The 21,687-nt window shown below is 57.7% G+C and overlaps 1 protein-coding gene across 1 annotated transcript; it reads right to left on the bottom strand.

The window, feature by feature from the left end:
* Positions 1 to 79: 79 nt before the first annotated feature.
* Positions 80 to 10,364, bottom strand: AEBP1 (AE binding protein 1). The gene is made up of 21 exons (XM_003318390.6): positions 9,719 to 10,364; positions 7,751 to 8,092; positions 7,127 to 7,198; positions 6,937 to 7,008; positions 6,712 to 6,828; positions 6,558 to 6,635; positions 5,666 to 5,743; positions 5,458 to 5,535; positions 5,301 to 5,354; positions 4,518 to 4,627; positions 4,296 to 4,435; positions 3,833 to 3,917; positions 3,585 to 3,729; positions 3,403 to 3,488; positions 3,012 to 3,135; positions 2,592 to 2,788; positions 2,321 to 2,500; positions 1,732 to 2,083; positions 1,511 to 1,650; positions 1,290 to 1,389; positions 80 to 1,050 (listed from the first exon to the last, which is right to left on the bottom strand). The coding sequence occupies exons 1-21, from the start codon at positions 9,969 to 9,971 to the stop codon at positions 383 to 385; spliced, it is 3,471 nt and encodes a 1,156-aa protein (XP_003318438.3). The 5' UTR covers positions 9,972 to 10,364; the 3' UTR covers positions 80 to 382.
* Positions 10,365 to 21,687: the final 11,323 nt, after the last annotated feature.

Genomic DNA, 21,687 nt, shown 5'->3' with positions numbered 1-21,687 from the left:
CCACAGTGACCATAGCCCATGCACCCACCAGCCGGTCTCCCTCCTCCTCCCCATCCCTGACACCTCAGAATGTGAGCAGTCCGTGCCATGAGCTTGTTTTATTGGAGTGACCTTGGCTCCCTCCCTCTGCCCCTACTCCAACACTGCAGCAACCCCATCTCTTACGAGACTGGCAGGTGGAGCAGGAGCCTCTACACAGCCTCTGGCTCTTAGGTCCCAGTCATGTTTGCACCCCCTCAAAGGGGCAGGACCAGCCCTTCCTTTCAGTGTCCATACCAGGGGCCTTCCATGTGCTGATGGGTGATGTGACTGTGGTCAGCAGGCTTGGGAAGTGCTGCTGCTGTAGCTTGAGTTGGGCTGGGGTCTTGGTAGGACGCTGATCTCAGAAGTCCCCAAAGTTCACTGTGTAGGTCTCTACTGTTGTGAAGGGGAATGCCTGGCCAGTGGCTATCTCCTCCTCTTCCTCCTCCTCCTCCTCTTCCTCAAACTCGGGTTCCAGCTGGGTCTCAAACTCAGGCCCCAACTGGGTCTCAAACTCGGGCTCCACCTTGGTCCCAAACTCGGGCTCCACCTCGGTTCCAAACTCTGTCACCACCTCTGTGTAGGTCTCAGTCTCCGACTCCTCCCAGCCAGCGGTGGTTGGCGGTACGAGGCCCCAGGGCTCTATGGTAGTGCTCAGGGTGGTGGCAGGGGCAGGGGGCAGCGTGGGAGGCACAGTGTGGGGGCCTAGGGTGGTGGTGGCGTTGAGGCGCCGCAGCCGCATCTGTGCCCGAAGCCGCAGGCGGTGTTGTAGGCGTCGCTGCTGCAGGCGTCGCTGCTGGGGGGTCATAGGGCGCGATGGGTCTATGTGTGGGATAGGCCGGTTCCCGTTCATGGCCATGATCTCCCGGATGCGCTTCCAGTTGGAGCGAGCCAGGATGAAGTTGCACTGAGTGGCCCCGATGTCATAGTCAACATTGCAGGTCTTGGCGCTCGGGGTGTAGCCCTCCGCGTGGGCTGTCACGCGGTACTCACCCGGGTTCAAGATTCGCCAGTAATCACCACCACTGGCTGCGGAGGGAGAACGATCCGGCTGCCCCAGAGCGCCCCTCCCAGGCCCCCACCCTCCCACTCAGTCCTGCCCCCAGGCCCCGCCCTCCCCCTCTGAGCCCCGCCCCCAGGCACCGCCCTCCCTCTGAATTTCGCCCCCAGGCTCCCCAGACTACCTGCTCGCTGAGTTCCCCAAGCCCCCACCCTCTCTGGCGGGTCCTCCCTCAGAAAGATGGGGTAAAGGTGTGCACACTAGGTACCTGTCTTCACGCCGTGATTAATGCCACTCACAGAGATGGTGGCGTTGGCAATGGGGATGCCTTGCTCGTCCGTCACCACCCCCTTAATGCCGCGGTGCACCTAGGGAAGCAGGTGAGGGCTGCTGGTCCTCAGGAAGGTCCAATGTGGTCCGCTGCTCCCTCCCGCCCATCCAGGAGCCTGTGCAGCCTCCTCTCCCCAGGCATTGCCCTAGCCACCCCACCTGCTCCATGAAGGTGAGCAGCGCCTCCTTGTTGTTCTCCCACTCGCGGGGCAGCTCACTCTCATGAGGGAACTTGTCACAGCCCAGGTAGAAGGAGAGCTCCAGGCAGTTGGTATGCAGGTAACTGAAGTCATTGATAGCTGGCCGGGGACAGATACAGACCCAAAGTCAGCCCCTCTCCGGACCAGGCCCCGCCCACAGCCCCTCCCAGGCTGACTCACTCCCGGTCCGGGGGTTCCACTTGGCTCCGTTGACGATGCCCATGCCGCCGGTGTAGTCCTGGGCTTGGCAGCCTCCGCGGTAGGGCTCGGTCAAGGTGAGGTGTGCGGAGGCGAAGGAGATGGCAAGCCACCGGAAGATGGCGTGGTCTGGAGTCTCCTGGGCCTCAGAGACCTCGTCCTCATCCTCCCCCCGGGCTGCTGCCATGGCTGCGGCCAGCAGCTGCTCCTGGGTAGGCGTGCGGGCCATATCGTAGGGGTAGGATACTAGCCGCTCGCCGCCGTTCAGATTTGCTCCCAGCACGAAGGGGTTCTTCTCCATCCAGGCAATGATGGCCCGGACCTCCGTGGATACCTGGAGTGGCCAGCACGTGTGAGGCCAGGGCTGCAGCCTCCGGCCGCTATCCCCAACCTAGCCCGATCACCCTCCATGAAGCTTCACACCAGTACTCGCACGATCCCCTGTCCCCCAACCCCCAGAGCCTCAGCGTCTGGAGTTCAGGCACCGTCAGCCCCATCCCCAAGCCCAGAACACCAGGACCCCAGGGTCCAGCTGCTCCCTCCTGCCCTTTCAGCCAGGCTGTGGCCTCACCGTGGCATCTGGCGAAAGGTAGCGTTCAGGGATGGGCAAGTTATTGTTGGGGACCCGGTAGGGGACCCATTTCCTCTCCTCAGCTCCCCAGAGCACAGAGTTGAGATCCGGGAAATCTTCAAAGATGTCAAAGCCCTCCTCAGTCCACAGTCCCAGCGCCCAGTTCCCAAACTCTGAGCCCTGTGGGGAGCCAGCAGGGTAGGCATCGGCTACCCACACCCCCACAACCCCCAGCTGCCTGGACCCTGGCCAGCCTCACCCTTCAACCCACCATCTGCGCTGCCACCTCGTAGCCATCAGGGTTCAGTGAGGGCACCAGGTGGATGCGTGTGTCCTGCACCAGGCTGCGCACACGTGGGTTCCCATCGCGGTACTCTCGGCACAGGTACTGCATGAGCAGCAGCAACAGCTCTCGGCCCAGCACCTCGTTGCCATGGATCCCAGCAGTGTAGCGGAACTCGGGCTCCCCTGCAAGGGCGGGAGCCTCAGTGAGCACTCAGTCTCCCGAGGCCCAGGGCAGCTGAGGAAGGACCCAGACCCACCTCATACCCGAGGGTCTGGGGGACAGCTGGGGCTCCTAGGGCCCTGTAAGACAAGCCAGAATCCCCAGAGAGGCTCCGGAACAGGCGGGAGGCAGTGAGCTCTGCACATCAGCAGCAGAGGCCAGCTGCTGGCCCCCACAGACCCTCACCCAGTTCATGCTCCCCAGGGTTGTCTGAGATCTCCATGGCATAGATCTTGAGGCCTCGTGAGCTCTTGCCCAGGCTGTAAGTGCGGGTGATGGTGGGGCACTCCTCGTTCACCACCTTCATGAGCTGGGGCAGAGGGGGAGGACGTGGAATCAATCATGCAATCCGTCCCCCGCTGACCATGCCCCTTCCACTTCCAGGGCCTGCTCTATGGCAAGGGACAGGCATGACCCCTTCAGGCAGCCCCCAGGTACTGGCCTCCTTCCTAAGGTGAGGGACAGCCAGCATCCCTGGAACCAGTAGGGACTGGGCCCAGTGACAGAAGCATCAGGCATACACTCCCGTCAGCCACAGACAGGTCCCACCCCCAGCCCCAGGATATATGCTCCCAACCTGGCGCATGTCCTTGTAGCTGTGGTGCCGGAAATCCAGGTCATCGGTGGCCACCACCTCATTCTGTGCGTAGTAGCTGTAGACAGCTGCAAGGGAGGCGGGGTTGTCTTTAGCTGGGTGCCGGCTGGCCCACCCTAGCACCCCACCTCCGCTCAGAGCCCCTGCCAGCCCTCCACACTCACGGGCCACAGAGCACCCCAGCACCTCCAGGCGCATGCACAGGCTGCCATTCCAGGTGAGTGGGTAGATGCGGATGAAACGAGCCACCACCGGCTCTGGGAGCTCACTCAGCACGGGTGTGTCCTTGTCCACGTTCCCATGAAAGGTCTGGGGAGAGGCAGGCCTCAGAGCAGTACTGCCAGCCCCTCTGAGAGCCCACCCCCCGCCCAGACAATGGGAGCAGAGCCAAGAGCCTGGGCATGGTGCCCACCATTTCCTCATAGCCGTTGGTGTACATCACCCATGTCTGGCTGTCATTGCTGAAGCCCACGAAGAAGGTGGTCACAAAATCGTCACTGTGGAGTGGACAGTGGTCAGAGCAAGGGTCTTCCCCCTCCCAGGCCCTCAGGTGGCCTGAGCCTCCCTCTTCTGAGCCCCAAGAATTTAAGAGCTAGCAGGGTGGTGCTGCACGGCCCAGGTGTTGAGCCTGGGTCCTATGCCCGTCACATAGCCATGGACAGGTGATCTGTCCCTAAACTCATGTGCTATCAGGACACAGGAGCTGACTGACCAGGCTGAGGAGTGGGGATGGGCAGGGTGAGTCCCTCACTGATCTTTTTGGCCTTCTTTGGCTGGGCCAAAGAAGGGCCCACTGGAATCTCCTTAATGGGACACAGAGCCATGCCTATGGAGCCACTCCCCTCTGCCAACTATCCATGAGCCTGGCCACGCACTGGATGCTGGAGTCTCGGCCCTGGGTGATGACGCCTGTGAACCGGGTAGTCCTCCTGGTGTCCACCTCTATCCACTGGGTACTGGCATCGTCCTCGGCACACCACGCACCATCATAGTAGTCGTCCTCGGTGGCACCGGTCTGTCCAGGGGGCAGGGGAGGCTGAGCATGGGCGGAGGAGTCCCTTATCCCAGTTGGGAGATGGGCCCATTCCAATGCCCACCTGCATGTTGAGCCGGCCGCGCTGTGCCCCCAGGCCGTGGCGCAGCATGGAGGAGGCTCGGATCTGGTTGTCCTCAATACGGTGTGACTCCATCCCAATGGGGGGACACTCTGAGGACGCGTACCCCAGAATGGTGGCTCACTAGCTCCATCCTTCCCTCCACCAAACCCAGAACCAAGGAGCCCAGAGCCCACTCCCGGCACATCGGGGGCACAGTCAGAGGGCAGCTCTGGTCAGCTGGTGGCTCCCTGGTGCCCTGCACCAGCCCACCTGGAATCGACTCAAAGCCAGGCCAGGAGCTGTTTCCAATCCCAGCCTGTGCTTCCCCTCCCTGGGCCTCGGCTGCCCCATCTGGAGAACGGGCTGACCATGCCCAGCTCTCAGGGGACACACGTGAAATCACAGGTAGAGCTCCCCCAGGGTGCAGCCACAGATGTCATCCAGATGGGGACCGTCTGCACAATGGCCCTGCAGGGATACCTGTGAAGGTACCTGAGGTCCTCACTCCCCACCAAGGCCCCAGGTCCTCCCCCTACCATGCCCAGCCACTAGGGGCCCTGGGGAGCTGCCACCCTCCTGAAGCAGGCCAGCCTGGGGTCCAGGGCTGGGGCAGCCAAGCGAGGCTATCCTGGGCTCCCGGGGCCCCTCCCTTCTGGGTCCCAAGAATCTGAGTAGGAAAGGGTTCCAGGGACCTGGGTCCTGTTTGTGACATTGGGCCAGTCACTTGTCCCAGCACCCCCATCCTGTGGCCCCCACCCTCACCCCCTTGTGCCCCCCACTTACTGACTTTCTCCGTAGGCATCCACTCCTCCTCCACCTCCTCGCCCTTTCGGGGCTCTAGGGACAATGAAGGGAGGACATGGCACCAAGGGCCCGGGAGGCAATCAGGAGTCCAGATGCTGCCCCACAGGGACCCAGGCCCCAAGCCCCAGCCACACACCTTTGTGGTCCTTGCCCTTCTCCACTGCCCACTTGTCGGTCTCCTCCTTGGGGCTGCTGTCCTCCTTTTTGGGTTTCTCTGGAAGGTGCAAGGTAGGAGGGGCCAGTCAGCCTGGCTCTGGGCTTTGAGGACCATGTGGGGTGGATCAGGCAGGCCCCAGGTGGCCTTCAGGGCAGGCCTGGTGTGGGAAGTCCTTGGTCCCACTCACTCAGCTCCTCCTTCTCTTCGTCCGTCTGGCGCTCAGCATCGGGCTTCTGGGGCGGAGGAGGCCCAAAGTAATAGTCCACTATGGGGAGGGAGAGCCAGCTGAGGCTGCCCTGACCCTGCTGCAGGGCCTCAGCTCCTGGGTCCACAGGAGCTCAGCAGGACAGGACCGCGCCAGAGGGGAGGAGGACGGGAGATGGGGGACAGCTGAGTTGGGAGAGGGTCTTGCAGGAGTCAGGAGCAGCCTGAGCTCAGGGGCAGCTGAGCAAGACCCTGCTGAAGTCACCAGCCCGGCCTTCCAAGAGCATCTGGCCTGGGGAAAGGACTCGAGGCCCAGGGCATGGGAAAGGCCTGGAGGGACAACTGGCACCTGTGCCTGGGGTTGCGGGCTTGGGGGTGAGATGGGGAGACATTGGAGGCACTGATGGGGACCTGGGGGCAGGGAAATGGCAATGCACGGGCTGCCACCCAGGAGGAAAGGGAACCTGAGGGCTCCAGGGACGCAGGGGCATGAGCAACAGGGAGGCAAAAGCCCTCGGGCTCCCTGAAGAGAGTGGGGCAGTGGCCATGAGCCAGCGGGAAGCCAGTTAGAGCACAGGACTGGGAGGGCTGGAACCCACATGGGTGACAGGGCAGAGTGTGTGCCTAGGGACACCCCTGCGGGGGTCACAGCCAAGCAGGAACCAGGGAAGCGGCCAAGGAAAGACCAGCCTGAGGGCAGAGGAGACAGGGCAGTGGCTGGGGTGGGCACGCAGGGACAGCAGGAACAGCGAGGTAACCACGGGCACAGGTGGGGTTGCAAGGTGGGTGAGTTGCCCCAGCTGGCTCCTGACCACACCCCAGCCCCGACCCCCACCTGCCTATGTCCCTCAGACTCTGGGGTGCTGGGTACTCACTGTCATCGTAGTTGGGGATCACGTAACCATCACCATAGTCAGGGGGCAGCGGGGGCAACAGAGACTTCACAGGAGGCTCTGGGGAGGCGGGGAGGTTAGGAGGGAGCCAGAGCGCCCGTGGCCATGGCACCTCCTCTCCTGCCCCCCATCCTACCAATCCTCTCCTCCGGGGCCGGGGCCTTCTCCTCAGGGGCCTCTGGCCAGACCCGCTCGGGCCTCCTCCTTCTGCTTGGGGGTGGCCTGGGTTGCTTCTGGCGCCGAATGTACTCAACTGAGGGGGAGGCTGGCTCAGAGTGGGGCCCAAGGCTGGGATGGGCCCATTGGCACATCCCCCAGGCCAGGGGTCCGACCCAGGTGGGGCTGGCAGGACCCTACTCACAGTCCTCATAGTCCTCCCTCTCGATCTGGTCATTGTAGTCCAGTGTGGGTTGCTCGGTCTCCTCCTCCGGCTCTGAGGGGAAAGCGCTGGTAGCTGCCTGACAACCCCACCCAGGCCTACTCTGGGGAAGCCCTCAGTCCGACCAGCCAGGGCAGCTGGCCCCGAGGCCAGGCGGATGACGGCCACTCACCAGGCTGGTGCTCCCGTGCCTCCACATGGGTCTCCTCTCCTGGATTCTGCCAGTTATTTGAGAGGGGTGCCCCTGCAACACAGGAGTTCCAGAAGCAGGTGGGCGGGAGGCCTGCTCTGACCACCTTGGGAGCCTCAGGCCACCAGCCACCCATAGAGCCCACACAGAGCCTGTGGACACCCTCCTGAGGCCGAGCTCACTCCAAGGAGGCCTGAGCTCCTCTGGCCTTCAGCATCCTGCTGGCATCTCATGGGGCCAGAGAGCTGGGCCCACCTTCTGGGGAACCTACTGTGCTGCTGGAGGCCCTACCACAAAGCTGTCCCCAGCGGGGAGAAGGCAGGAGGGAACTCCATGGGCTCAGAGCCCAGGGACATCTGGGCAGGGGCCTGAGGGACAGAGGTCCCACCCAAAAGGCTGCCAAGCCCTCTCCCTACCCAAAAGAGGCTACAGCACTGAGGGAGCCCACCAATCAAATTGTGAAATTTATAGCAAAAGTGAGGTTCCCATCCAGTGGGGAGCTGAAGGTCTATAGGAAGCAGGGCCCCAGAAACCTGCCTCCCACTCCCTGCCTCCACCCGAGCAGGCAGTCAGAGCCCCATCACCCCAGAGGAGCCCGGCACAAACCTCCCTCCTGGGGTAGCTCCTTGGGGCCAGGGCTGGGGGGTGGGGGCAGTGGCCACTCCAGGGTTTCTGAGGGAGCCAGAATGGGGGGCCTCTTCCCTGACGGGGGCTTCTTGGTGGCCTTGGGTGGCTTCTCTTTGGGCTTCTTGGTGGCCTTGGGTGGCTTCTCCTTGGGCTTCTTGGTGGCCTTAGGTGGCTTCTCCTTGGGCTTCTTGGTGGCCTTGGGTGGCTTCTCCTTCCCCTTCTTGGGCAGCCTGGGGGACCCCTCCAAGGACTCCTTGGGCACCTTGGGGCCTTTGTCTTTCTTGCCTTTCTTCCCTTTGTCTTTGGTCTTTTCCGGAGGCACTGTCCAAGATGCAGACTCGTGTCAAATGAACAGAGCCAGCTCTGTGCCCCCATGAGGCCCCTCTCTAGATGCCCAGAACCTGGGCACAGGGACTCTTGTCAGTTCCCAGTGCGGATCAGCAAACTGAGAGGTTAAGTCATTTGCCCAAGTGGCAAACTGGGATCCGGACCCGGATTTTCTGTCTGCAAGTCTGGGGCTGTGACCACCAATCTCAACCTCTCTAAAGACTGAGCGTAGGGTTCCCAGTTCCCAGGGGGAGGCCCTCATCCCCCCACCTGCCAAAACCTCAATAGGGGTTCCTTACTATCCACTCCTCCACTATTCTGTTCTGGGCACATAAGGGGCAGAGAGGTGACTGAGCCATCCAGGCCTGGAGGAGCATCTGGTCATCCCTGCCAACTGCCATACAAAGGAAGGGACAAGGGCCCAAGACCTTCCCCTGGTCTCCTACGGGGCAAGAAAAGCTTCAAAGAAAAGGGACACTTGGTTGAGTATTGAAGCCCAAAGAAGAGGAAGTGGTCTCCTTTCGAGAAGTAAGGGGTTTGGAATTGATTGGAAGGACAGGGAGTCCTGGGGGGTTCAGGGATCACACAGAGGACAGAAAGGACAGGTAGGGAGCTTGTGGCTGCACACTCATTTCAGAGTCTGGGAGAGGGAGCAGGGACTGGTTGTGAGGATTCCCCATGGGAATCCTCCCAGGACCCTAAGCAGGAGCTGCAAGTGCTGTTGAGAACCTGATGAGAGGTGGGGAGCATGAGGGAAGTTTGGCAGAAACACAGGAAAGCTACCAAATGCAGACAGCCAGGGGACGCAGGGCTGCTAGAGCGGTGCCCCAGAGCCAGGAGAGCAAGCCTCGAAGGAGAGCCAGAGGCAGGAGGGGCACAGGCAGCCCAGGGTGTGGGAAGCAGCCAGGAAAGATCTAGAGCTGGGGTGGCAGGGGAGGGGCTGCTGACATCAGGAATGTTGGATGGTGCCTTGGAATCTCGTGGGAGACAGAGATCACAAGACCCTCTGCCATCTTCCAGAGGGCCACGATGAAAACAGCTAAGATTTACTGACAACTGATTATGCAAGAGGCCGTGGGTTAAATGCTTCGGTGATGCATCACCTTATCTAATTCCCGTACTAGTGTAGGACCACCCATTGCTCACCACCACCTGAAGCCCTGTGCTCACCACCACCTGAAACTCTCTCACCTACGTGAGACCTCCTGGAGTAGGAGGGCAAAGGCAGGAGGGAGGGACGACGTGAAGCTGTGCCACCAACAGGGAGAGTGGTCCCATTAGTATGGCAGGGGGTGACACAGCACAGTCCCCTGTGGCTCAAGCCTAGTACCTGTCGCGTACTGGAGGAATGGGGATAAGCGACCCGTACAACCACAGCACCAACCCTAGAGCCACCGGCCCCCAAAAGCGGCCCTGCCGCCCGGGTGCTGGATGTGCCTCCACGGCAGCGCTGACCTCGGCCTGGCACAGGGTCCCTCCAGGCATCTGGGCTCGCGTGCGCATTAGTAAGCCAGCCATTCCTCCCCTAGCAGACTGGGGAGTGGCCAGACCCTACCGAATCCCCCTGTTCCCACCTGAGATGCCAGCCCCCCACACCCCCGCCCTGCCCTGGGCTCTTACCTTCTGCGGCCGTCCCTGGCCGCTTCCCTGGCTTGCCCCCCGCCTGGGCTTTTCGGACCCGCGGGGTGGGCTCGGGAGGCGGCGGGGCCTCCACGTCGTCCTCCCGGGGCTCAGGTTCTAGCTCTGACAGGAAGCCCTCGAGGAACTCCTCGATCTCGTCGTCGGTCAGCACCGTCTGCGGGCGCCCTCCAGGGCACAGGGCCAGCAACGCCAGGAGGCAGCTGAGCAGGGGCGCCCCGCGCACGGCCGCCATGGCCGCGGCACGCGCGGGGGGCTCCGGGGAGGGCGCGGGGGGCTCCGGGGAGGGCGCGGGGGGTCAGGGGCTCTGGGGTCTCTGGGAAAGGGCGGAGAGGGGATCGAGACGGGTGAGGGAATCCAGGAAGGGGCGGGAGAGAGGATGGGGTGAGCGAGGGAATCCGGGAAAGGGCGGGAGAGTGGATTAGGGTGGGCGAGGGGACCCGGGAAGGGGTGCTGCGGGGCTCCGAAGCCAGAGGGGCTCAGGGGTGGTCGGGGCGCTCCGAGGCCCTGGCGGCTAATAGGCGCTCCGGCCCCGCGTGGCGCACTCCCGCGCGGATAGCCGTCTCCAAAGCGCTGGCGGGGCCCGGGGCGGGGGCGCCGGGGCTTCCGGAGCCGGCTCCCCACCCCCGGGTAGGAGGAGGAGGAAGAGAAGGAGGAGCCGAGAGTGGACGGAGGGGCTGCGGGGGGGCGGGGGGCGGGGGGCTAGGGGCGGGGCAGGCGGGCAGGCGCTGGCGGCGAGCGTCCCAAGCCCGGAGACTTGCGCCTAGGACAGAGGGGCAGGGGGCGGGGCGACTGGGAAGACAGAGGGCCTGAGGGAAGGAAAGGTGGTGGGGAGGGCCTGGGGTGCGGGTCTGAGGGGGCCGACATCCCTCCTCCTTCTGCCCTAGGCACCCCCCTTAAGGCGGGACCCCGAGTCCACCGGGGCTCTGAGCCCTCCGCGGGTGACCAGGAACCCTGGACGGAAAGCCGTGGTGTCAGGCCTCTGAGACCTCTCTCAATTCGGAGGGCCACAGAAAGGCCACCCCATCCTTCCCAGGCTCTGGATGGAGCCTCTGCCCATGGGCCCTGCTGCATCCCAGCGTCAATTCATTCAGTCATCCCACCAACCTCTTCAGGTCGGTGTGGGGCCAGGCCCCGTGCTGGGCCCCAGGGAGGGACAGCACAGTGGGAACTCACTTTCCAGCCAGGAGGCAGGTGCAAAACTGCCCTCAGAGTGGCCAGCTGCCCCGCTGGGGGTAGGAGTCCCATGTAAGGGCATGCCATCCCTCCCCTCCGGGTCCCAATGTGGACAAATAGCCATTTATCACCTTCTTCTTACCAGAACTCATTTTTTAAAAAGTGTCTACCATACCTCCAGGTGCCACATGGACCCAGAGGGCCCAGAAGGCAGGTGGATTGAGTGTCAACCGATCCCAGGATCCATCAGGGATGTGCACCTTGGTGCCTGGTGTTTGCCATAAGGCTTCTCCAGGGCAAATGTTGGCTGCCCTACAACGGCCATCAACAGGCAGAGTGGTCCCATTAGTATGGCAGGGCGTGACACAGCACAGTCCCCCGTGACTCAAGCCTAGTCCCTGTCTCATACTGGAGGAATGGGGAGCTAAGGACAGAACTCCGAGGACATTCCCCCTTAAAGGAATGAGGACACAAGAGAAAGCTCACAGGTAGCCCATGGGCCAAGTGCAGAGGCAGACAAGCCTAAGCCACGATTGTCTGCGGGGTTTGGCCCCAGTGAAGTAGTCAGGTAGGGAAGCCTAGGAGCCCCTGGGATGATTGACAGGGCAGAGTTTGGACCTGGGGTCAAAAGGAAAGAGGAAAAGTGGGTCAGGAAGCACCTGGGTCCCCAGAGCAGCCCCGAGTGAGTTGGAGCAGGCAGCAGCCGGGGAGGCCACAGTGGAGGCTGCTGGGCCTGGGATACATGCCACCCCCTGGGAGCAGGACCACAAGGAGGCCTTGCCTCCTCTCACACCTGGTCCTGCCAAGACCCTGCCTTTGCTTTCTCACTGCATCTCCTTGAAAAAGCAGTGGGACTGTGTCAGGTTCTGGCTCTACCTCCCAGGCACCACATCTCGGCAGGTAGCCTCAGTGCCGTCCACCTGTGTCCCTGTTCTCCTTGTCGTTCATACAGGATCATGCATGTGCTGTGCCTAGCACACATTCTTGGCACTCACACTGCTGCCTTTTAGCTCTCATCATTTGCCCTCAGAGATCAACCTGAGCTGTGCCCACTGGGGCGCTCAGAGCAGACCCTGAGCCCCAACACCCAGGCTCCCTGTGCACCTGAGCCTGCCTCTGCCTGCCACGTGCCCCCAGGCCAGTCCTGGTGGCAGCAAGGATCCGCAAGCTCTCCCCTTTCCTCATCCTCTGCAAAGCTCTGAATCATCTTTCTCAAAACTTGTTCTGGGAATTTGCTCCGTTGCCCCAGTTGAGCATGTCAAGCCCAGTGGCCCAAGGCTGGGGTGAAGCAGCGTGGCACGTCACTTCCCTGGGAACAACTCACACATGGATTGGATTTGGGTCCAACATCCTCTGCCAGGGAAAATAGAAGCCATAAGAAAACAAAAAACCAATAGAAGGAGGCTTTTCTTCAGTCACAGCAAGTCACCAACAAAAACATGTGCAAAAGCTCTCATGGAGAGCTGGGCCACAAGGAGGGCCATGAGGTTGGGGGCCCTCTGACACCAAGGGTCTGGGCAGGTGGATGGGAGGCAGCTGCCCTCCATGCCAGGCTGATGTGCCTCCCTTTGGGTGGTGGGGCTGGGACTCCCACTCCACTTGAAGACCTGCACCAAAAAGTCCTTTAGCCCTGTGCCCAGGCTCTGCCACAGGGCCGGTGAGGGGACTTCTCCCCTCTGCTGCCAGAGTGAAGCCAGTCAGGGGGATGGGAGGCTTGTAGCCAAGAGCACCTAGTGGCTTTCAGGGTCCCTTACCCCTGCCACTTAGCAGGGTCTGCACCTGCATCCAAGTGTTCTCCTGGGCTACAGTGGAGGGCTGGTAGACACTCTGGTGATCCACTTTCAGCTTCCCACATGGATGTGGCAGGGACTGCTTTGGCATTTCCCTACCCCAAGGGACAGCCACTGTGGCAGGACTGGGCTGGGGAGGGTGGGGCCTGCGCTGGGGAGGGTGCCCCCTGTCCCTTGCTGCTGCTGGAATGGGAAGGAGAGTTGTTGAGAGAGCCAGAACTGTCCAAGGGTGGAAGCTGGCAAAACTGACCTGCAGGGAACAGGGAGACAGGGAGCATGGCCCAGTGAGTAGGTCCTATGTAGCTCTGAGGCCATCAACCCTGCCACGAGGGCTGAGACCCCAAGAGAAAAGTTGAGGTTGGGTCAGGGGCCTGTTAGTGCCAGCTGAGGAGGGGGACAGGCCAGCCTCCTCCCACTGGGACCCAGGCTATAGCTCCTGAGCCTCCAGAGCTGCCTGGTGCCTCAACCTGGTCAGAGGTGGAAACTCACCTGCCAGCAGGGCCCAGTGTGCCTGAGTTCTGACTGTGGGGATCTGCAGGGCACAGAAGGATAAGAGGTCATCAGGGCCTGGGGACAGGCAGGAGTGGCAGGGTCTGGGAGGCTGGGAGCAGACCCTCCCAACCTGCCCCATGGCCTCCGTGGCCCCCAGGACCCCCATGGCAGCAGCTCAGACACGGGTTGTGCCTCAGAAGGAAGTGAAGCTGTGTGTACCGAGATGGCCCAGCAAACCCTTTGTATGTAAACTTCCACCACAGCCCAGCTGTCCAGCACCAGCATGTGTATCTGGGGGAGGGGGATAAAGAGAAGGTCTGGGAGGCCTGGGATCTGGCCAGCAGGCTACTGGGATCACAGATGCCAGCCCCTCCATATCTCCCCTTGAGTCCTGGATCTGCCTCCCGGGACCAAAGGGGAAAGGACCAGGCTAGGCTCCTTCCTTTTTGTTCTTCCCTCCTGGGGGAGGCTCCTAGAAACTCCCCCTTCTCTGCCGCCCAAGTGCCTGGATATTACCAGTGGAGTTAGCCTGTTTGGGCCCACAAGATGGGATGGCTCCCAGAGCCATGGGACCTGAGGTCTCCCAGACAGTGTCTAGCCACCCTCACAACTGGCAGAACAATTTCCTTGGTTTTCAACAACTTGAAAAACATATGTGATTTTCCACAGTCCAGTGCTTCTCAGGCCTGGCTGCTGAGTGAGCAGAGTTCATGCTGAATTCCTTCCACTCACCACAGGGCAGACAGCAAGCCCAGCTGTGGGGAGACTCGGCTGGGGTGGGGGTCACCACAGCAAGGCGCGGGGAGGGGGGAGGGGGGCAGGCTTCCAGCACTGATGAGTAATTCTGCTGCCCGAAGATCTGGGAAGAGGGCATGTGACAACTTAGTGCAACAATCCGCCCAGTGTTAGGTCAGAAGGAAGGAGAGGTCGTTCAAAATGGAGTCTGGTGGAAAAAATAATGTTTGGCCCCACCTCATACCTCCCTCAAAATTAACTCCAGATTAATGAGGTAGATGTTAGAAGAGGAACCAGGGAAGGACTACAAGAAAATATGGAGTCTTTATTTACATTGTGAGGTTTTCTTTAGGTTTTTTTTGTTTTTGTTTTTGATATGGAGTCTCACTCTGTCACCCAGGCTGGAGTGCAGTGGTGCGATCCCGGCTAACTGCAACCTCCGCCTCCCAGGTTCAAGAGATTCTCCTGCCTCAGCCTCCCAAGTATCTGGGGATTACAGGCACATGCCACCATGCCCGGCTTTTTTTTTTTTTTTTTTTTTTTTTGTATTTTTAGTAGAGATGGGGTTTCACCATGTTGACCAGGCAGATCTCAAACTCCTGACCTCAAGTGATCCACCCGCCTCAGCCTCCCAAAGTGCTGGGCGCCCGGCCTGTGTGCCCAGCCTATATTGACATTCTTGATGGAGAAGTCTCTTAAGGAAGGACAGGGAACTTTGGTTGCATAAAAGTTTTTACCTTCTGTACATCAAAATATACTGAAAATGAAAATAAAGAGCAAACAAAATACTGAGAAAGAATGCAGTGCTTAGAGAGCGAACATTCCTGGCCTCCTGTAGTTTTAGGAAGCAGCTGCGGCCTCAGACCCATCTGCTGTGAACCTCTACTCCGTATTTATTGCACTTTCTGTCTGTGAGCGTCGGTTTCTCTCCTCTATAACAATAGGATAATAATGACACTACCATGCCTTGCAAAAATGCTACAAGGGTTCACTGAGATAAATCTGGAGAGTCATGCCTGAAAAATAGTAAGTCGTTGATAAAGGGAAGCTGCTATTAATAAATAACGCTTTTTCCTTTTTTTTTTTTTTGAGATGGAATCTCACTCTGGCGCCTAGGCTGGAGTGCAGTGATGCAATCTCGGCTCACTGCAACCTCCGCCTCCTGTGTTCAAGCAATCCTCCTACTTCAGCATCCTCAGTAGCTGGGACTACAGGTGTGCACCACCATGCCCGGCTAGTTTTTTACATTTTTAAAGCTATTAATAGGCCAGCCACAGTGGCTCATGCCTATAATCCCAGCACTTTGGGAGGCTGAGGCAGGTGGATCACCTGGGGTCAGGAGTTCAAGACCAGCCTGGCCAACATGGTGAAACCCCGCCTCTACGAAAAATACAAAAATTAGCCATGTGTGGTGGCACATGCCCGTAATCCCAGCTACTCGGGAGGCTGAGGCAGGAGAATCACTTGAACCTGGGAGGCAGAGGTTGCAGTGAGCCGAAATCATGCCATTGCACTCCAGCCTGGGCAACAAAGCAAGACTCTGTCTCAAAATAAATAAATAAATAATAAAGCTATTAATAATTTTACTTTGTTTCCACTTTTAAAAGTGAGCTGAGAGAAATAAATAGGTGATTCACAAAAGAAGATACATAAGTGGCCAATAAATAGATACAAAAATGTTTAGCTTCATTAAAAGTTATAAAAATGTAAATAAAATATACTGAGTACAACTTTTTCTATATCCGTTTCTCAAAGATTAAAAACCTTCCACTGTAGGTGTTACTGGGAGATCACCCTCTGAAAGCAACTAGTGGCAAGGAGCTCCACACCATTCAGGCATCTCATTCAAGGTCACATGGCTGCAAAGAAGAGAAGCCCATCAAAGCAGCTGAGCCCCAGTAAGGCATCCCACCATGCATTCGTAGAAAAACCAACGGAACAATGACTAAAATAAGATAGAAATTTATTTCTTGCCAGGTGTAGTGGCTCATGTCTGTAATCCCAGCGCTTTGGGAGGCCAAGATGGGAGAATTGCTTGAGCCCAGGAGTTTGAGACCAGCCTGGGCAACATAGTGAGACCCTGTCACTACAAAAAAATTAAAAGTTAGCTGGGCATGGTGGCACACGCTTGTAGTCCTAGCTACTCAGAAGGCTGAGGCAGGAGGATCACCCGAGCCCAAGAGTTCAAGGCTGCAGTGAGCTATGATTGCAACACTCCACTCTATCCTAGACAACAGAGCAAGATCCTGTCTCTATTGTAGACAACAGAGCAAGACCCTGTCTCTAAAAATAATAATATTTTAAAGGAAATGTATTTCTTGCTCATATAAACAAAATCCAAAGGTAAGCATCTGGCTTTCCATTTTGTTGCTCCCCTAGCCTCAATGTATGACTTCTATCTTGTGATACAAAATATTCACTTGAGATCCAGCCATCATTGCATCATCCCGGCCAGCAGAAAGGAGGAAAGGGAATAGTAGAACACAATCTATTCCTTTAAAAACACTTTCTAGGGCTGGGCATGGTTGCTCATGCCTATAATCCCAGCATTTTGGGAGGCCAAGGCAGGCAGATCACTTGAGGTCAGGATTTTGAGACCAGCCTGGCCAACATGGTGAAACCCTGTCTCCACTAAAAATATAAAAATTCGTCAGGCATGGTGGCAGACGCCTGTAATCCCAGCTACTGGGGAGGCTGAGTAAGGCAGGAGAATCACTTGCTTTTATGTCTGGTAATAGTACTAAAGTATAGGAAGGTGTAAAAAAACAATCAGTGTCTGGTAAAGAGAGATGTAAAAGCTGGAAAGCAGGAAAATACAAGAATAAAAAACCAATCATGGATCATGGCATCAGCAGTTTCGTGGCCAGTTTCTGTGTGAGGTATTCACGTTATTGCCTGTTTGTCTGTGGGCCCCATCAGAAGCCCAGCCAAGGAAAAGGAGAGGCGGGTAGCCAGCTGCTTGAGAGGAAGGGGCTCCCAGCAGGCACCCACCCCCAGCACCCCAGCTCCTGCCATTAGAGGGAGTACCAGAATGCTCCCAAGGCCACTGTGGACCCAGAGTTTTTCGTGCTATAAAAATGTGTACCTGCCCAGTGTCTATCTCTGACCTCATCTTTAACTGCCAAGCTTCTCAAAGGAGATGTTCACATTCAAAGTTTCCACTTCCTCAGTCCCAGGCAGCTGTTTCTGCACCTGACACTCTGACTAGGGCCCCAGGGATCACCCAAGACCAACGGGCCTTGCCAGCCACTGCAGCTCCCTTTGTGACCTCCTCCCCCTGCCAAGGTTAGGGTTAGGGTTAGAATTAGGGTTAGGGTTGCTCACACTTCCAGGCTGGCTTCTCTTCCTCCTCCCCCGCTTCCCTGGTGGGGATCCCAGGGGTGGCACCTCTCTCTTCTCACTCTTCCTTCTCTCCCTGGGAGCTGGATGAACCCCTGCTGCAGAGATCCCCACCTGCCAATGATTCCGACATCTCCACCTCTAGCCTGGACCGTGTGTAGCTGCCCTGTCGCCACAAGCATCCGCAGGCCTCCCACACACCTGGGGGTTTCGTTTCTCTTCACACCTCCAGTTCACCACCCACAGGCCACCCCTGAGGGCCTGGAGGGCTCCCTGTGTTCCTCAAGGAGGAAATCCCACCCTCTGTGTGGCCCCTAAGACCCTGCACCCTCTCCACCTTCCCCTCCTCCCTCCAGCCCTGGGGTGAGCCTGGAACCCCGAGGCTCTTACACCTCACTTCTGGGCCTTAGCAATGCTCGTTCCTTCTCACTCCATAACATGGCTGACCCTCGCCCACAGCAGGCCTGCCCCCCTGCCCCTTCTTTAAAATCACCCACTCATAGTCCTACAGGAAAACACCTTCCCAAAGGGTGAGGAAGTCAGACTCAGTTACTGTGTCCATAAGGTTGGAGCTCACTATCTAGGACCTAAAAAGAACTTGCATTCTGGGAGATCACCGTTCCCTGTGCATCCAAGATAGGCCCTCAGCCCTCCTGGGAGGATATGGCCGTGGCCTGGGGACAGGGAAGAGGGCCATCTCCTGGTAGAAGCACTTCCTAAGGTCAACAAGCATCCAGTGCATGCATTGACCATGAGGATGACTTGCTCAAGCAGCAAACATTCAGAGATGTGTGCAGGGCGACCACCCCAGCCCACACAGAGAGGGCCTTGCCCCTGGGAGCCTTCTCTCCAGCAGAAGAAACAGACAGCTATAGCTCAGTGGTCTGGGGGCTCACAAGGGGCCCAGTTCAGGCTTGGGGCCCAGCACAGACCTCCTGGAGGAAAGGGTGAGTGGGATGAAGCAGGTGCATCCCTGGAGGGCAGGCACAGACTGCACAAGGAGGGGCACACTGTGGGGGCTGGGGCCGGGCACGTGCGAGGCCTGGGAAGGTGAGCAGGGCCTTAGAGGCCACCTTGAGCTTGGGTTCCAACTTGTGGGCAGAGGGAGGAGTGGGGTGGCCTGCGCTGAGAAGAGGGTAGGACCAACTGGGGCCGATGCTGGGGCAGAGCCCACAAGACCTGGACCCCGGAGCTGAGGAAGAAGCCAGTGAGGCGTCTGGTTGGGAATGGGTGGGTGGGGATCCAAGAGAGGCCCAAAGAAGAGCAGTCACAGGAGTGAGGCGAGGTGGACCTATTTGGGGCCTGCCTGCAACAGTTTGTCACACATTCCCCGAAACTCTGATGGGGGTGGGGTTGTGACCCCAGCCCATCCAAGTTTGATGGAAGAATCAGAGGTGAGGCAGTGCCCCCTACTTTTTCCTACCCCCACCCCTTGAGGGGCCACTGTGCCCTACCCTTATCACTCCCCATCCTCAAATGAGTTTGTGCTATTGGGACCTGCAGGGTCACAGGCACATACACCCTGTGCGCCTGCGTGGCTGCAGGTGCCCAGCACTGGGCTGGACGCCCGGTCATGCTGCTGACTTCCCTGCAGGGTCTGAATCCTGGCTGTGACCTGCCAGAGTAGGCTCTGCCAGGAGCAAAGCATTTTCCCCACTGTGGGATTCAAGCCTCACTTCTGCCTGCCTCCACTGATGGCCACACTGAGCTGCACCCCTCCAAGCTGGTGGGACCTTGGGCTCAGAATTCCCACCTAGCAGAAGCCCGTCTGTGGCCCATGCTGCTCATGGCCACTGACTGTGGGTCTGTTGACTCCTCTTCCTTTTTAAAAATTCTTTGTAGAAAAATAAGAAAACACAGGCAAAATAACAAAAACCATTATGATAAGTTCCATTAAACTCCACTGTCCCACCTCCCAGAGAGAACAATCACAGTTTGTTACATAACCTTCCAGACATTGTTTTGGAGGCACATAGACCTGGAGAAGCCTGATGGAAGCAGCCTGGGTTCACACCCCAACACTGCTGTTCACCAGCTGTGCAACCTTGGGCAAGTTGCTTGCCCTTTCTGTGTCTCCATCTCCTCCTCAGCAAGATGGGGACATCAGTGTCATCCCCTGACATGAGAGTCCTGGGCATCAAAGAGTTGACATGTGTCAAGTGCTTAGAATAGTCTGGCAGAGAGCACAGAGCAAGTCTTGGCCTCATGCATTTGCTTAAAAAACACTTTATTATGGAAAATTTCAAATATGCAAAAGCAAAAAGATGACATCCTGAGCTGCCTGCCCTGTCACCCGCTCCTGCAGTTCAACTCTCAGCCCATCTTGTGTTATCTGTGTTCCACCCTTGCCTCCTCTCCAAGATAAGTTTGAAGCAAATCCCAGACATCATATGATTTCACCAGGAAATACTTTGTTGTGCATTTCTCAAAAGAGGCCTCTGTCCCTACCCGCCTCCCCTTCCCTCTCTCCCTCTCTCTTCTCTCTTAACCTACTATCACTTGTGCAAATCTCAACCATAATTCCTTAATATCCAATATCCAGAGTGCACATTTCCTTTATTGCTTCACACATTTTATTTTTTACAGTTTGTTTGTTTGTTTGAATTAGGATCCAAGAAAGGCCCAGGTGCTGTGATTGATCCATCTCTTAAATCTGTTTTAGCCTACAGGCTCTGTCTCAATCTCTCTCTCTCTCTCTCTCTCCCTCTCTCGTTCTGGCAACTTATTTATTGAAGCTAGACTGTTTGTCCTTTGGAGTTTCCCGTGGTCTGGATTTTGCTGATTGCATTCTGTGCTAAATATTTTAAACTTAAATGAAATGATTATATTTTGTGTGTGTGTGTGAACTCAGTCCAAGAACTCAGAATGCCAGAAATGCAACTTACTTTTTCCTTGAGTGGTTTCATTTCCATTTTGAGCACCCCGTTCCACCACAATCATGTGGGGTTCCTTCTTCCCTTTTCCCAGGTCTTCCAGAGCACCAGGAAGGGAGGTTGGGGTTGGGGCTGGAGCATCTGGTCCTGGAGGTCACCTGCATACTCAGGCACCTGGCCAGTCATCCAGATCTGACTGCAGAGCCACCATTAGTAACCAAAAGATGCCCAGGTGGTACAGAGGGTTCAATTTGGCATCTGTCAGTTCACTCTGAGTTTGCACACCCACCCTTTGCAGGAGCCTCATTATTTTTATTTTACAAATAAGGAAATTGGGGTTTGGGTTGGTGAGGTGACTTGAATAACAGATGACAGAAGCCAAGCAGCACATTCAAGAAGCTAGAAGATTGGCTGGGCGCGGTGGCTCACACCTGTAATCCCAGCACTTTGGGAAGCTGAGGTGGGCGGATCACCTGAGGTCGGGAGTTCGAGACCAGCCTGACCAACATGGAGAAACCCCATCTCTACTAAAAATATAAAATTAGCCGGGCGTGGCAGCACATGCCTGTAACCCCAGCTACTTGGGAGGCTGAGGCAGGAGAGTTGCTTGAACCCGGGAGGCGGAGGTTGTGATGAGCCGAGATCACGCCATTGCGCTCCAGCCTGGGTGGGCAACAAGAGCGAAACTCCGTCTCAAGAAAAAAGGAGAAAAAGAGGTTAGAAGGAGTGCCATGCTCCTAAGGACACCTCAAGGGCAGGAGGCTCCTTCCAGCCCCCATCTAACAGCAGAACTGTCTGGTCAAGCCTCCAGGGACCAGTCACTTCTCAGTCCTTGTCTTAGGTGACCCATCAAACATCTGATACAGTTGCTTACACCTTCCTCTTTAGAAGCCTTTCCACTTGGTCTGTAAGACTCCAACCTGACCCAGGTTTCCCCCCGCCCCTCTCAGTCTCCATCCTCTAAATTTCTGGGAGGCCCTGGACTCAGTTCTTGCACATCCTCTGCAGGGCACCCCTCCTTTGGTGACCTCCTTGCCCCTGACAATCCCCTGTTTATAGCTGCAGTCCACACCGCTCCCGTGGTGCTGGCCTCTTCTGTCAAATTGGATCCTGTGTTAGTCTGTTTTGCACTCCAATAAGGGAATATCTGAGGCTGGGTAATTTATAAAGAAAAGAGGTTTATTTGGCTCATGGTTCCACAGGCTGTACAGGAAGCAAGGAGCCAGTATCTGCTTCTGATGAGGCCTCAGGAAGCTTCCACTCGTGGCAGAAGGCAAAGGGGGAGCAGGCACATTACATGGCTAGACAGGAAGCAAGAGAGAGAGGAGGAAGTTCCAGGCTCTTAAACAAACAGATCTGTTTAGAGTGAGAGCTCATTACCCCAATGGGGAGGGCACTTCATGAGGATCCACCCCCATGACCCACACACCTCTCACCAGGCCCCACTTCCAACACTGGGGATCACATTTCAACATGAGACCTGAAGGGGACAAACATGCAAACCAGGTCGGATCCTCAACGTCTTCCCTTGATTTCTAGAGAGGTC

The sequence above is a fragment of the Pan troglodytes genome, chromosome 6 (assembly GCF_028858775.2).
Source record: "Pan troglodytes isolate AG18354 chromosome 6, NHGRI_mPanTro3-v2.0_pri, whole genome shotgun sequence".
NCBI lineage: Eukaryota > Metazoa > Chordata > Mammalia > Primates > Hominidae > Pan > Pan troglodytes.
Note: the sequence above shows the minus strand (reverse complement) of the source record. Positions and strands in the feature narration are given on the sequence as shown.